This window comes from Heloderma suspectum, chromosome 1 (genome assembly GCF_057233095.1).
Source record: "Heloderma suspectum isolate Gila_16-S chromosome 1, 16-S_ref, whole genome shotgun sequence".
NCBI classification, from domain to species: Eukaryota; Metazoa; Chordata; class Lepidosauria; order Squamata; family Helodermatidae; genus Heloderma; species Heloderma suspectum.
Window position 1 is genome coordinate 298,316,999 of NC_139458.1, and position 15,676 is coordinate 298,332,674.

Consider the following 15,676-nt stretch of genomic DNA (forward strand, 5'->3'; position numbering starts at 1 on the left):
CACTCATATATACCAAAAGATGCAATTACTAATGGTGCAATCCAGTCAGTTAAGCCTTTAGGTCCAGTTGATTCCAATAGGAGTAAAACAGATGCTTAACTCCATCTCGAGTACTTTAAAAAAAATGCTTAACTGTGGGTAGAACATGCCCCAAAATTGTTGGCATTAAATTTGACCAGGCATGGTGGTCAAACTTCCAAAAGGAGGACCCTGACATCCATGACTCAAGTACATCAAAGCAGAAGTTTACAGGTCAACAAAATATCCTTTTAGGTACAGAAAAGCAAGGCTGTTAATTTGTGCCTGTTTCAAATTAAGCACCAGGTGTTCCTATAGCAGTATGTCTGTTATTAAAATCTTATCACCTTAAATGCTGTGAAGTCAACCCATAAAATCTACAGTATAAATTCGTTTCTAGCAATGTCCAATACTCCCCAGAGAAGATGACTAAGCCAAATAAATTAAAATGATCAGAAGCTGAAATGGTGCAGCACAGCAAAGCCTTCTTCTAGTATAGGCCTTTACAAGGATTGCTTAAAGGGATGGCCTGTATTTTGATTCCATTGACTTGTAAGACTCTCAAGCCCCTTTTGGCATAGTACCTAGACTCTGAATGCTGTTGGCATTGATTTATCATGCTCAAAACCATGAAGTTAGTTTTATACAAGGGATTACAAAGGGTAGGGATACATGCTGTTTTCACACCAATATACTTACTCATGATCTAATTTGGAAAGGTTATATCTCATGATTTTAACTGTCTAGCCCAAGGACAAAGCAAAACCAAACCTCTTATTTCCACAGTTTGCCTTGTAGAACTTTAAAAGTTAGCAGCAAAACACAATTCTAAAGACCTTAAATCTTTAGTTGTTTATCTATATAGTATTCCAATTTGCATTAATAGCTTGAGAAATATTTTATCAGAAGCAAAACTTCTGATTCTTATGTGGTAACCTGCAGAGTAAAAACACAATGCTTTAATCAAACAGCAACCGTCAATTTAAAATAATCACTGAAACATCAAACCTGGGAAGTACATATGCCAATAGCTTGAAACAAAAGAAGCTATTAACTTCATGTGCTTTGTGTCCTTAAATATGAAAAACTTAAGGTATTAAGCCTGCAATCCTATAATGTTAGCGGCTTTGGGCAAGTGTAATTCTTGTGTAATACCAGGCTACTCAACTCCTTGACCACTGCACAACTCTGGTGAATAGGTGATGGCACAGATAAAAAGTTATTTTTTTGGCCATCTAAGATTTTATGTTGCAATACCTGGAACATTTAACACACCAATATCAAGGGTAAAGTAAGTGTGATCTTTTCCTTTCCACCAGTTTTGTAACCACATGTAGAGATCCAAGTTTATTACTTTATGTCCAAAGTGTAACTATTAGCCCCAAAGAACACAGAGACTTTGCAATGAATTTTGTTTTAATGGTCTCAAAATTTGTGACAGGTTTTGGTCAAGTTGTTTCCATTTAAAAAAGGTTACTGATTTTAAAAACTAATAACTTAAAAACTGCCACGAAACAAATGGTCCACAAACATTCCTTTCCTTCTGAAGCTTTTACGATGCATTGTAATCATTAACCAGTCTTTTACTATTAAACTTAAATGGCCAATTGAGACAAACAGTTCTGAGACCATGTTTCCACCACTGATTACTACTGAGGTGGCAGGTGTACAGAATTTTCATTTAGCCTTCTGAGCCTTCTGGGCAGATTTTGTGACCTTGCCAGCACCAGCTGCTTTCTTATCAACTGCCTTGATGACACCAACAGCAACGGTCTGTCTCATATCACGTACAGCAAAACGACCTAGGTATAAACAAAACAGTTATAGCACTTCAAGAGTGATACTGAAGATACACCACTACTACTTGCTCTGTCCCTTACTGTAGGCCAGCCTTGTAGATCCTTCTCTTCAATGCTGCCTTTAGCAGATTGTAATTAGCACTGTATTTCAGAACAGCATCCTAATATACTGTAACACTGCTCTGGTTTGTAGGCCACTTTGAGGGCATAGTCCTAGAAAGTGACAATTTTAAATATTTAGCATTACAACGAAACGTCGAATAAACAAAGACTCTCAAAGCAGCCTTTAGGAAGACTTCCTCCACCAGTGCCACCTTCACATTAACACAATTGCCCCATTTGAGGAAAAGAGTGAAAAAGATTCCCATCAAGAATAGCAGTTTGTTGTAAAGCTGCCGGGCAGGGGCAATTTCTTTTCATTCCCAAGCAAAAACACATGTGGTAATTAGTGCTCCCTCTAAAAATAGCAATTTAGAACAAATATCTGAACAGCTATGTCTTTGCTTGCTTCCCCAAGCAAACCTTGTTTAGATTATTAACCTAACATATTCCAATAACTGAAGATTGTCTACTGTAAGAGGACTACTTACCCAGAGGAGGATAGTCAGAGAAGCTCTCAACACACATAGGCTTGCCTGGAATCATGTCAACTATGGCAGCATCTCCAGATTTGAGGAATTTTGGACCATCTTCCAGCTTCTTACCAGAACGACGATCAATCTTCTCCTTAAGTTCAGCAAACTTGCAGGCAATATGAGCAGTGTGACAATCCAGCACAGGGGCATAGCCAGCACTAATTTGGCCTGGGTGGTTCAGAATAATAACCTATGGAATCATTAAAAGTTAATCCACACCTTTATCATTTTAACTGTACACAAAATTTACTGAAATTGATCAAATGAAGCAGCTTCTGCTAATCACCTGTGCAGTGAACCCAGCAGCTTCCATTGGTGGATCATTTTTGCTATCACCAGCAACATTACCACGACGGACATCTTTAACAGATACATTCTTTACGTTGAATCCAACATTGTCACCAGGAAGAGCTTCACTCAGAGCCTCATGATGCATCTCCACAGATTTTACTTCAGTTGTAACATTGACTGGGGCAAACGTTACTACCATGCCTGGTTTTAGAATGCCAGTTTCCACACGACCGACAGGAACAGTACCAATCCCTGAAAGACCATGACAATTCAAATGTCTCCAATAGTTTGCAGGGGCAAATTAGTAAGAGGAACAAGCAGTGTCAAATGTGGTAAATGGGGTTTGAGAACAAGTGGGATGGCACACATTTAGACAGGGCCTTGGCCCCAAAGTGAAAAGGTTACATCCCAGCATCACTTGTATTTTACAACAGGACTAGGCTCAATAAAAATTACTCAAAATTTCTAAGTTACTTTCTACCAAAAACCAAAATCTAAACTTCTAATACATACCACCAATTTTGTAGACATCCTGAAGTGGCAGACGCAGAGGTTTGTCAGTTGGGCGAGTTGGTGGCAAAATAGAATCCAGAGCTTCCAGCAGTGTAGTTCCACTAGCATTGCCATCCTTACGGGTCACTTTCCACCCCTTAAACCAGGGCATCTGCAAAAAAGGTGTGCAGTAAAATCTCTACAAGCTTTGGGATTTTAACCTGCAGTTCAGACTAATAGGACTTCATTCAGTAAAATAACATGTTGCTCATGTCTTCATTTCTGTGGGATCAGCTGAGCCCCTGTAGAATACCTTGGTGTTAGTTCCACATTCCAATCCTCCCAAAATTAATTGAATTGCATTCCCTCAGCAATACCTGATAAGCAATTTTACTTACATTAGAGCTGGGCTCCAACATGTTGTCTCCATTCCAACCAGAAATTGGCACAAAGGCCACTGTATCTGGGTTGTAGCCAATCTTCTTTATGTATGTGCTGACTTCTTTGACAATTTCCTCATATCTCTTCTGGCTGTAAGGTGGCTCGGTGGAATCCATTTTGTTAACACCAACAATGAGCTGTTTTACACCCAGAGTGTAGGCCAGAAGAGCATGCTCACGGGTCTGCCCATTCTTAGAGATACCTGCTTCAAATTCACCAACACCAGCAGCAACAATAAGGACAGCACAGTCAGCCTTTGGGGGAAAAATGATATTCATCATCATACAGTACTCATTTATATTTATATCACATCCAAAAAAGTAACATTATTTGCTCACCTGGGAGGTACCAGTAATCATGTTTTTGATGAAATCTCTGTGACCAGGGGCATCAATGATGGTGACGTAGTACTTGCTTGTTTCAAACTTCCAGAGTGAAATATCAATAGTGATACCACGTTCACGTTCTGCCTTCAGCTTGTCCAACACCCATGCATACTTGAAGGATCCCTTGCCCATCTATTTATTGAAAAACAGCAAGTGTTAATGCGGCTCACATTACCTAAAGAAGCTGCTCTCTAAAGACAGCATGCATCAACCCTGAAATGTAATATACAAGCTATGATTAGCAAAATACACTTGGCAGTAGTTGAGATTCCAAATCTGTTTCGTTTACTTAACCTAGTGACATACTGAACTACTACCACCTAACAGATGCAACATACAACTGCTTAAAACTAATCACTTAAAAATTACTTCTGCAAAACTTAAAACATATTTCTGCCTAAGTGGACCTCCCACACACAATTAGAACATTAAAGGCATCCTCATCAGCTCTCCTGTGCATTTTCCAGTGTACATTTTCCAACATTTGGCAGTTCTGCTAATAAACAGTCCACAGCTTGAATGGCAAGTCTGAGTAAAGCATAAGCTAGCTTTTTTTTTAGACTACACAAACACCAAATTATGCAATTCAGGGCAGTTGAACAACACAGGACCATACCAATATAGTTAGGGCCATATGAACTCACATCCAAGTTAAAAAGCAAGTTTCAATGGCAACTTTATCACAGAAATAAATTGCTGTTTGTTGTAAAGCAAACTTTAGGCACCCACTATAAAATGAAGATTAATCACAGCGTTTTGACCTTGTCCTGGCAAACTATCTTGGGAGACAAACCCACCTCAGCAGCTTCCTTCTCAAACTTCTCAATGGTCCTCTTGTCAATCCCACCACATTTGTAAATCAGATGACCAGTGGTGGTGGACTTGCCTGAGTCGACATGCCCAATGACAACGATGTTGATGTGGGTCTTTTCCTTTCCCATTTTGGATGGTTAGGAGATGGTTCTCTTCCACTTCAGATAAAGCACCTTGGGGGGGGGGGGGGGAACACACGAGTCAAAATCCCTTATTTTTTTAAGTGTTTAAAAAAAAAGAAAGAAGAGTACCAGGAGCCCCCTGGTGGACAGTACTGAGGAAAATGGAAGAGCGTAAAGAGTTTTAAATGGTTGGGGAGAACCCGAAGGGCCATCCGAAGCCGGCTGTCCGTTCCTCTGCTCGAAGGCATCGCCAGGGACCCAGGTCGGAACTAGGCCCAGGCCTGCCTCGAGTTCCTCAGCTCCACCCACCTCAAGGCGGCGAAGAGTGTTAAGTGCGTGGAGGATGGGGGGAGGAGAGGCACAACGAGACTAATGAGAGAAGCTTCCACCTCGTAAATTCCTCAATGCCTTTTCGTCCCCACCGTCGTGGCCGTTACAGGGCATCGGGGAGCGAAATAAAAGGGGCGGCGCGGCGGCTCCTTTGTGTCGGAAGTCGAGCGAGCGAGCACGAGCCCGGATCCGGCGGGGGGCGGCTGAGGCACTCGTTGGCTGGCACGCGCCCGCCCGCGCGCGCCCTCCATTTTGTGACGGCAGCGGAGAGCGGCCATTTTTTTAAATACAGAGCGAGGCGGAAAGCAGTGAAGAGGAGGGCGGGCCGAGGGGGGGAAACTGGAGGTTGCTGAGGGAGAGGGAACCATCCTGTTACAATTCCCAAACTCGTACGAGGAAAGCTAAATGGGCCGCTGAGAAGAGAGAAATTGGGTGGGTGGCTGGAAGCGGCGGAAGGACGCACCTGCCACGACGGCAACCGCCCCATCCCGCTAGCAGAACTACCAAGCTTCAGCCTGACTGGACACGACACGTGTCCCCAAAACTCTCCCCTCCCGTTCCCTCCCAGACATTATTGGGGAGGAAATGGGGGCCGCCACTACTGGATTGCTCGATCTACGTCGACTGCTCCTCTCATCCTCTCCCACATACACCGATCCCGCCCATCCGCCGTTCCTCTCGCGCTCTCACGCGCGGGGAGGGGGGAAATCGGCGGCAAAGGAACGGATGCTCTGGCCGCGTGCAACGCGAGGACAGGCGCGAGCGCGCGCGCGCTCCTCCAGCTTCCCCACCACGACGCCGAACTGTCGCCATCCTGCCCGTCCTCCCCGCGGGCGTCGAGAAGAGCTTTGGCCTGCGCCAGGGGCACGTGCGGCCTCGCTCGGTCCCGCCCCTCCCGGCCTAGGCCTAAATCTGGCCCTGCCGCCCGCGCACGGGACGCACCTTACCTCTGAAGCAGCGGCAAACCCGTAGCGAAAAAGACCGAAGGGGTGAGCGGCGCCCTTTATATAGCTTGAGCCGGGAGGGCGGCGGCCTGAGGGACACGTCACTGCTCCCAGCATTCCATTCGCCGCTTCTGGGGCCCTGGCTCCCTCCCCCCACCACGCGCGCGCCTCCCCTCAAGAGCGGCGTCCGGGGAGAGAGGGAAAATAACCTCTTTCTCACATAAACGTGTTCCCCCTCCGCCCGCCCCTCGGGGTATAGCGTCAACCACACTTCCCGTCTCCTCGTGCTCCGCCCCTCCCACAGTCGGCGCCCACACTTCGTGTGCGGCAGGCGTTGAGAAATTAGAGACGCCCCCTCCAGTCGAAGGCGAAGAGTGGGTTGAGCTGGACAGTCCGGGCTGCAGCAGCTCCTGCCCATCCCCCACCCTGCGTCGAGCGCGCGCACTCTCCTCCTACCGCTCCGGCCGTAGCTTCCTTTCGCACGCACCGCATTGCTCTTTATATTCTCTCCTCCCACTGTGTGCTCCGCTGTCGTTCCAGTTGCACTAAATTCAGCCTCGGGAAGCTTATTTGACTCCCAACAGAGAAAGGCGGGCGCAGGAGCCGCTGTGATAATGCTCAATGTAGTATGCTACAACAGTGGCGCCTTAAAAAGCATCGTAGTCTCCTCGATTCCCTCCGCGCTACCCCACCAGAGCTTCGCTACACACACCGCCTTTCTTCACGGACCCCTCCCCCTACCATAGGCATTCCACCCATTCATCCATTTCATCCCTCAATACCACGCCACCCAGAACCTCCCTCTCTATCCAGCCTTAACAGATTTTGTTTCCTCTTCCCCTACTTCAGTTTCAGGGTTAGGTGGCAGTACCTTATCAAAAGTAAAACATTACCTCCCCCAAAGTTGTCCCCCCCCCAGTTTAATTTACATTTTAAAAAGTACACCTTGTAGTTTTCTCTATGTAACCTAAATAGCTACAGACTTCCGTGCAAAGGACATTTTAATGTATATTTTAAATTCTTAATACAAAAAAATGAGCAAGACTTTGAAATGCAAAACACTCTTCTGCCTCTTCATTGTTCTTAACTTTTTACTTTCATTTTATAAATAATACCTACACAGTCCTCTCATCTCCTGAGAAAATACCACCATACACATGACATAACTTAAACTGGTTTGGGGCCTAGATCCCACTGAAATTAATGGGATTTAAGTTAGTGGTGATTAATGTGTCCCATTCATTTTAGTCACACTTAACTTTAGCTAGTGGGGTCATTGGCTTTACAATTTACCCTCACCAGCCCTAAAGCTACAATCCTATATGCACTTATTTGAGAGAAAGCCCCGTTGAATGTGGTGTGAGATGTCCTCCTAAATATGCATAGTAACAGGCTGAAGAAAACTGAAGTAAGCTAACTTTGGGCCTGTGCTGGTAGCAAAAAAGCATTTGGCAGAGTTATTTGTTGTCTTAGTTTTTAAATCACCATGGCCCTTGGCAGAATATGCAACAGTGGTTATCACTCTCATGCAGATCATAGAGAAGCTTCTGAGAGCTTATTAACTTGGCAGAAAGTTCACATTTAAAAACACCTGCCACTTGTTTTGGGCAAGTAACTGTTCAATATTCTTACACCCCAGACAAATTACTTCTCTAGACACACTAAGGAGTTAGCCCCATTAAACACAGTGGGACTAACTTCCAACCAAGTAAACATTCATAGGATTGCACCTTACCTACACAGGGTTGATTTCCTAGTAAACATATTTAGGATCAAGCTACAAGTCACATTAGGCTCAGCTACTCAAACACAGACTTGACTATTTTGTTTACTTTAAAGGTGACCTTCTTTATGCTTCTCATAAGCTAATAGCTAAAGGATAGCTAATCATTATAACTATTGAGTAAAAGAGGCACCAACTAAGCACAGGCCCATAGTAGATAACATTCACAATTCCCCCTGATACTCACAAAATCTGTCCCATGGTGCATAACAACAATTGCTCTGCTGAAGATTCCTTTTGAGCTTGCAGGCAAGCTTTCTGAAAAGTTAAGTCAGCTAGAGGGGAATTCACAATGGTGTGGAGTAAAAGAGCTATTTAAACAAATATGCCCAACTTGCTCACAAGGATTTTTCCATTTGGCAAGAACAGTTCATTGTTCCGTAACTTTGAGTAAATTGACCTGATGGATGTGTCAAAGTATTATTACTATGGCTGGCCTTCTTTGTGCATGCAACACCAATATCAATACCCCTTAAACTGCAATCCTGTAGTATACGCACTAACCTGTGAGTAAATCCCTTAGAACACAATGGCGCTTACTTCTGAGTCAAAGTGTATAGGATTGTACTGTTAATGTAAGAGATTTATAATGAATGAAATAGACAGAACCATTGTAATTGGATGATACACCATTCAACTATACAAACTACTCCAAAACTGAAGGGAACTGAAGATTCCACCTACAATAGCCTATCATTTAAAAGGGTAAAAACGAACACAATAATGTCAGACAAAAGTATTTGCAGTTGGTTTCAAGCTTACCATAACATACTGTGTTCTACTATGATTCAGAATATATTTCCAGCTGTCGTGGTACTCAGCATCTGTATCAATCTGACACAGAGATAAGGTTCTGGCTTTATTAAATATTTTAAAGTGCTTATAGTATATTTTCCAATTCCTTATTAAGAACAATATAAAATTGTATTTTTGGCTAGTGCCTCTCTTGACCAAGACTCTATAGTTGATACAAGTTATTAACACTTGTTTAAAAAGATAGGACACTATTAGTTACAGAAACATTACAACTCAGCTTACATACCACATTTAACTCTAGTTAAACTGAAATAGTATGCAATTTTATGCACACTTATTAAACACAGTGGGGCTTCCATCTGAGTAAACCTGCTAGGATCAGGTAGTTACTTTCCCTTTTAATTACTCTGGAATCTTAGTAGTTTGAATAATCATCTGCTTTTATCACTCTTATATAGTTTTTTAATAATTTCATGCTTTTATATAGGGTATGTTGTATTTTCACAGCATGGAAGAAATTGGTGAGAACTATAAAGAATGAATAAATTGGATTACGCTTCATTCCATTTCAGTTAAGTGTAACCACTAATGTGACCTTACCCTAAATATTTTTGCTGGCATAATAAGTGATCATATGGGAATGATCCCTAGTTGCCACCTTCCAAACCATGTAAGATGGAAGCACCTAGCTAAGCATGTTCGAGAAATCGACAACAGATTCAACTCAGTTCAGATTTCTGTGCATCCAACCTGTGGATTCTGCAGCAGACTGGCTTTTTTGAATCACACAGATTCTGCGGACTTGCGAACGGGGGGGGGGGATTTGCACTAATTTGCATTAGTGCTAATGCACACTTGTGCAAATGCACTACTCTGCGTTCATTAACTATTAACGAATGCACATTAATGGAAGTGGAATGAAATTCTGGTTAAAAAAATCCGATTGCGTCAATGATAGCGGATGATAGAAAGAAAAATGCGTGACAGTCTGTGAAACACAGATGGAAGGGGTTTAATAAAATTCATAGATCCCTAACCTCAGCCAGTGATGTCAATGAAAGGGCAGGTTCATAGGTATGGATCTCAGGCTATCTAGAGCAGTCTCTCCCAACCTGGAGCTCTCAGATGTGTTGGACTTCAATTCCCACCATTCCCAGCCACCATGGCAATTAGCTGCTTATTTGCATCAGGAGGGAACCTTCTACAATGCAAATAGTAGCTTTGGAGGGACTATTTTACTCAGGACCACAGCAAAAGTCATGCACACCACCACCACTTTCTGGAACCTGCTAGTAATGGAGGAGCAAAAGCATTAGAACACAGTGACCCCAATTCCCATTCCATGCTGGCGACCCAGAAGCATACCGTGGTCGATGGTTTTCAGAGATCCAGCAGAGCCAAAAAGAATACATCTCCCCGTCTTTCCTTTGGTGTATATCAAGGGTGGAGAAGTTCAGACCCAGGGTCCAAATCTGGCCCTCCTCAGGTCCCAATCCAGCCCTCCAGGTTTCCCAGATGACTCCACCACCTTTCCCCTTTTCTCCAACCACTGATGGTTTGGTGGTGTCCTAGCTTTTGTGTAGTGTCCCCCACCCAAAAAAAAAAATAAGGCTGAAATGTCTCTCCTAAGGCTTAGTTATTGACAGTAAGAACTGTAAGCTATAATATGCTTGTATTTTTTATATTTTGGCCCCACCCCTATTCCATTCAGCACCTCCCCTTTTGCCCTGCCCACCACTGAATGCAGTACCTGAGACGCAACCACTGAAACCACACCCCTGGTGTAGGTTATTCTCCAGGGTAATCAAGGCACCTTAGGTTTCAGAACGAGCTGCAAGTCAGGTGGTTTTATGGATGATAATTTGTACTAATTTGTGACATTAGTACTAGCTGTTCTCAGCTTGGCTGCTGAGTAGTGACTTGTTGTAGCACTTCTTTAAAAAACAACAACAACATCAACTAGGAAGTTTCTTTAGCCCTGGGAAAAGGAATTGGTATATTCTGTGTACCCATAAAAACAGGAGAGGATCTAGAATTATCACACTATATCCCTGTAGTTAAATCATACCATGGTTGAAAAGCAGCAACCATTTGGCTCTTCATTCCACCCAATATACTAATAACTTTAAGTAAAGTCATTCAGAAAATCACCTTGATTAACTGAAAACTTGGAAACCTGCATGGCCAGAAGATCTACTCTTCCTCATAAAGGCAATTTTGCATTAATTAGCTAAAGTTCACAAACAATATTGAAGAAGTAAAGCTCTAGATTGGACTGTCAAAGCTACTAGTATCAATGCAAATCAAGGGATGCATGAATCCCAAATGCACAGCGATGTTTCTAGAAAAATGGTTACAATTGATTAACTACATGGACTCAAAGCAAACAATTTATGGAGACCGGAATAGTTAAAGCCTATTTTTATATAACAATCAAAGGGAAAGGGACTAACTAGGAACAGAATGTTTATAACAACTCCATTTGATGTCTTTGTTGTTGCACCTATGTGTGTCTACCTGGCCTGTAACAAAAGAGAGAGAAAAAACACTGTTTACTTCTCGTTTATGTTGTATTGTTACAGTTTTGAAACACTGGCCAAAACACACGCGTGCGCACACACAGCACCCTTGAAGAACTACTAGTATCTAGGGGCCTTTTGAGATTTTTCCATTTTGCTTTCTTTCTCCTAAATCCAGCCACATGCATCATTGCCATAAATGCAACTTGCCTATTATGTAGTCTGGCAGCCCAACTAGGGGCGCAATCCTGTGCATGTTTAGACAGAAAAAAGTCCTACAATTCCCAGCATGCCCCAGCCAGCCATGGTGGCTGGGGCATGCTGGGAATTGTAGGACTTTTTTCTGCCTAAACATGCATAGTATTGTGCCTTGAGTGGTTTAGGGCACAATCCTATGCATGTTTAGACAGAAAAAAAGTCCTAAAACTCCCAGCATGGCTGTCTGGAGCAAGTTGGAAGTTGTAGGACTTTTTTCTCACTAAACATGAGTAGGATTGTGCCTTTATTCTAACACAGCTGAAATAATAGTTATTATGGCATCCTAATCTTAGCAAACAGAGACATAAAGTCCTCCTCCCTGGTCAGAAAAACTTCCTCTGGAAGAAAGCCAAGGATAAGATTTTGCTAACATTTTACATTCCTAGTGGCTCATTAGTTAAGATACTTAGGGATGTGCCTGTGAACATGTTCAGGTGCTGATTTTTTGGCTACAGAGTGAGCTCTGCTCCTCCTCTCCACCTTTGCTCTTGTAAACAGCCATGTATAGCAGGGAAGGGAACCAGTGACTTTCCAGATGCTGTTGAATTTCAACTCCCATCTGCCCCAGCCAGCAGTCAGAGATAATGGGAATGGGAGTCTAAGAACATCTGGAGGTTCCCCAACCCTGATCTTTATTCCCTTAAATCCCGACTGCTTCTTCCTGATGACCCTGCCTTACACTTTCAGCTTTTCTTTTCTTTTCCTTTCTTTTCTTTAAGCACACCTGGCATGTTCATCCAATCAAACAACAGGACTACTATTTGGCTGCCAGAACTGTGGACTTACAGGCCAAGCCTAACTGTATTTACTCATATATGAATCACATCCATTTCAGTGGGACTTACTTCCAGGTAAATTTGCTCAGGACTACAGGATCTACAGCTTTGCTTAAAGCAGTGGTGGGGAAGCTGTGTCCCTCCAGATGTTGTTGGACTCCAATACCCATCAACCCCAGGCAGCATAGCCAACGGTGGTAGGAGCTGGAGTCCAGCAACAACTGGGGGGTCACATGTTCCCCACCCCTGGTTTAAGGTTTTGTTCCTTTTGGGTCTGGAAAGTGTGATGGGTAAGCTACCTTTCATTAAGGTTGCAATCCTATGTACACTGACCTTAGTGTAAACCTCCTCAAACACAATGAGATTTACTTCCAAGTAAATATGCATAGGATTGCGCCGTACATAGCTGTTTTATTCCCTATGGTTTATTTAAATCCTTGTCATGATTGGCACTGATATATTTGCATTAACTTTTTCCTCTTCCCTTCCTCTTCCTTTTCTTTGTGTGCTGTGTCTTTTTAGATTGTATGCCTCTGAGCAAGGACCGTCTTATATTACTGATTATATGTAAGCTCTGGGAGCTTTGGGGGCTAAGAAGCAGGATAAAAATACTTAAAATAAATAAAATAAATACAATTTAGTTGGCTATTGAAGTGTTTGCCAGCCCTCCTCCTAACCATGGTGGCTAAACCATGTATAGATATCACATGATCACGTGTGTGTGTGTGTGTGTGTATGTGTGTGTGTATATATATATATGCATTTATTCACAAAAGCAACATTAAGAAACGAGTACCCATCTAAAGTTACAGTTCAAGGGTGTGATCCACAAAAGTGCTCAGCTGCACTGGCACAATCCTCCTCCAGCATAGCAGGCAGCACATCATAGCAAACGCCAGATATACCATAGAGTTGGAGCTACATAACCCTGCACCAAGTTTTTATAGCTAGTTCAAGTAGCCTAGTTAAATTTCTTCTTCACCCCTTTGCTCTCTGACTGCTGAGGCACTGAAATTCTAAAATATTAAAAACACAAATTGCCTTGGTCCAGAGATCGCACTGAGTGAGTGACCCCATGTTTTTGTCACTCTCCAGTCCTGACAATTCTGGAACTATCCTAACACTCATGAGTGAGACAAGGCCAACAGCATTTTGCTCTGGAGTGTACCTCTGATACTTGCCACAGTTTTACCTCCAAGATGATAGAAGTAGAGTTCCTGGGAACACAAACAGGAGTTTGCTTAAAGGCTATGTCTTTTCCTTATAACTTAGAGATGGTTTCTAATCTCCTGTCTTGTTCGCTTCTGTATTTTATAAAATGTAACATGTTTTGTACAGTTGGTGAAGGTTTTGTGTTTGGCAGGAGCTCTGAAAAAACACCAGGGCAAATCGGGAGTAGTAAAACCAGGAGTAAGATTTAGGCTGCAACCCTATGTACACTCACCTTGGAGTAAGTCCCATTTGAACACAGTAGGACTTTCTTCTGAGAGAGGTAACAAAACACACTCAGTCAGGAGGTTCGGGTACAATCAATTCCTTCCTTCCATTCTATGTTAATTCCCTCATTTGGATTCTTATTGATGCTGGGCGATTTTTTCCTCTCATTGTAACATGCCAGGCACCCTAGATCACGTTTGTTGTGCTTCTGAGTCAACATGAGCAGGATTGTACAGCATGTCAAGAAAACATAACATAAAATCAGGCATTTTGAAAGGAAACAGGATAGCAGCTAAACACACAAACTTCATTCATTTCAGTTTTACATTTCTGTACCACCCAATAGCCAAAGCTCTCTGGGCAGTTTACAAGATTCAAAACCTTAATATAATATTGTAACATAATATAAGAACAATTTACATACAATGTACAACACACACATATAAAACAATTTTTAACAGTCGACAATAACAAATCCCAGGACCTGTTAAAACCCCCATCACATGCTGTTAAATGTCTGAGAGTAGAGGAAGGCCTTAAGCGGGTGCTGACAAGATGACAGTGTTGGTGCCAGGCAGGCCTCATTATGGAGATTGTTCCATAATTGGGGGGAGGGACCACTGAGGAGGCCCTCTTCCTTGTTGTCACCCTGTGAGCCTCCCTTGGAGGAAGCATTCAAAGGAGAGCCTCAGATGACGATCATAGTGTACAGGTAGGTTCATATGAGCTTAATATGAATATTTAGGCCAGGGGGCCTCTTTGACTAACTTAAGTCTCATTCATTTCAATGGGTCTACTCTAAGTAGGACTAACATTGGATACAACCCAATGCTTTCCTTATGAAAGTATGGTTCATTTTGAAGTCACAAGCTCTTATGAGAAGTGTGGGCAGACTTGAGGCTTCTAGAATCTACTTTTTTTTGTATAAGACTCCTGAAATCCACCTCCTAGATCCTGGTATAAAATAGTTGCTGGGATAACTCAGTAGATTTAAGGGATTAGACCTGATAGACAGAGTACCAGAGGAACTATGGACGGAGGTCCATAACATTGTTCAGGAGGCAGCAACTCAATCCATCCCAAAGAAAAAGAAATGCAAGAAAGCCAAGTGGCTGTCTGATGAGGCTTTACAAGTAGCTGAGGAAAGAAGGGAAGCGAAAAGCAAGGGAGAAAGGGGAAGATATATCCAACTGAATGCAGAGTTCCAGAGAATAGCAAGGAGAGACAAGAAGGCCTTCTTAAATGAACAATGCAAAGAAATCGAGGAAAACAATTGAATGGGAAAGACTAGAGATCTCTTCAAGAAAATTGGAGATCTCAAGGGAACGTTTTGTGCAAAGACGGGCATGATAAAGGACAATTTATCATGCGCTCACTGAACTTGAGCCGGACATCCTAGAGAGTGAAGTCAAGTGGGCCTTAGGAAGCATTGCTAAGAACAAAGCTAGCGGAGATGACAGTATTCCAGCTGAGCTATTTAAGATCCTAAAAGATGATGCTGATAAAGTGCTGCACTCAATATGCCAACAAATTTGGAACACAGTGGCCACAAGACTGGAAAAGGTCAGTCAGTATACATTCCAATTCCAAAGGAGGGCAATGCCAAAGAGTGTTCAAACTACCGTACAATTGCGCTCATTTCACATGCCAGCAAGGTGATGCTCAAAATCCTACAAGCTAGGCTTCAGCAGTATGTGAACCGAGAACTACCGGAAGTACAAGCTGGGTTTCGAAGAAGCAGAGGAACTAGAGATCAAATCGCCAACATTCGCTGCATCATGGAGAAAGCAAGAGAATTCCAGGAAAACATCTATTTCTGCTTCATTGACTACGCTAAAGCCTTTGATTGTGTGGATCACAACAAACTCTGGCAAAT

At 42.8% G+C, this 15,676-nt stretch overlaps 1 protein-coding gene across 2 annotated transcripts; it reads right to left on the reverse strand.

The window, feature by feature from the left end:
• Nucleotides 1-1,416: 1,416 nt before the first annotated feature.
• EEF1A1 (eukaryotic translation elongation factor 1 alpha 1) lies at nt 1,417-6,307 on the reverse strand. Of its 2 annotated transcripts, none has more exons than XM_084826937.1 (8): nt 6,275-6,307; nt 4,860-5,048; nt 4,015-4,194; nt 3,634-3,930; nt 3,257-3,407; nt 2,739-2,995; nt 2,408-2,642; nt 1,417-1,820 (listed from the first exon to the last, which is right to left on the reverse strand). In XM_084826937.1, the coding sequence occupies exons 2-8, from the start codon at nt 5,001-5,003 to the stop codon at nt 1,696-1,698; spliced, it is 1,389 nt and encodes a 462-aa protein (XP_084683063.1). In that variant the 5' UTR covers nt 5,004-5,048; nt 6,275-6,307; the 3' UTR covers nt 1,417-1,695. The 2 variants fall into 2 exon arrangements, with proteins under 2 accessions (XP_084683063.1, XP_084683064.1); XM_084826938.1 differs by having other exon boundaries at nt 6,270-6,307.
• Nucleotides 6,308-15,676: the final 9,369 nt, after the last annotated feature.

What these genes read in the sequence shown, in the direction of transcription:
- EEF1A1 (XM_084826937.1), bottom strand. Translation starts at nt 5,003, where the DNA reads ATGGGAAAGGAAAAGACCCACATCAACATCGTTGTCATTGGGCATGTC. An exon ending in TTGAGAAGGAAGCTGCTGAG is followed by an intron (nt 4,195 to 4,859) that starts GTGGGTTTGTCT and finishes TTCAATAAATAG; the next exon opens with ATGGGCAAGGGATCCTTCAA. An exon ending in CTCTGACTATCCTCCTCTGG is followed by an intron (nt 1,821 to 2,407) that starts GTAAGTAGTCCT and finishes GTTTATACCTAG; the next exon opens with GTCGTTTTGCTGTACGTGAT.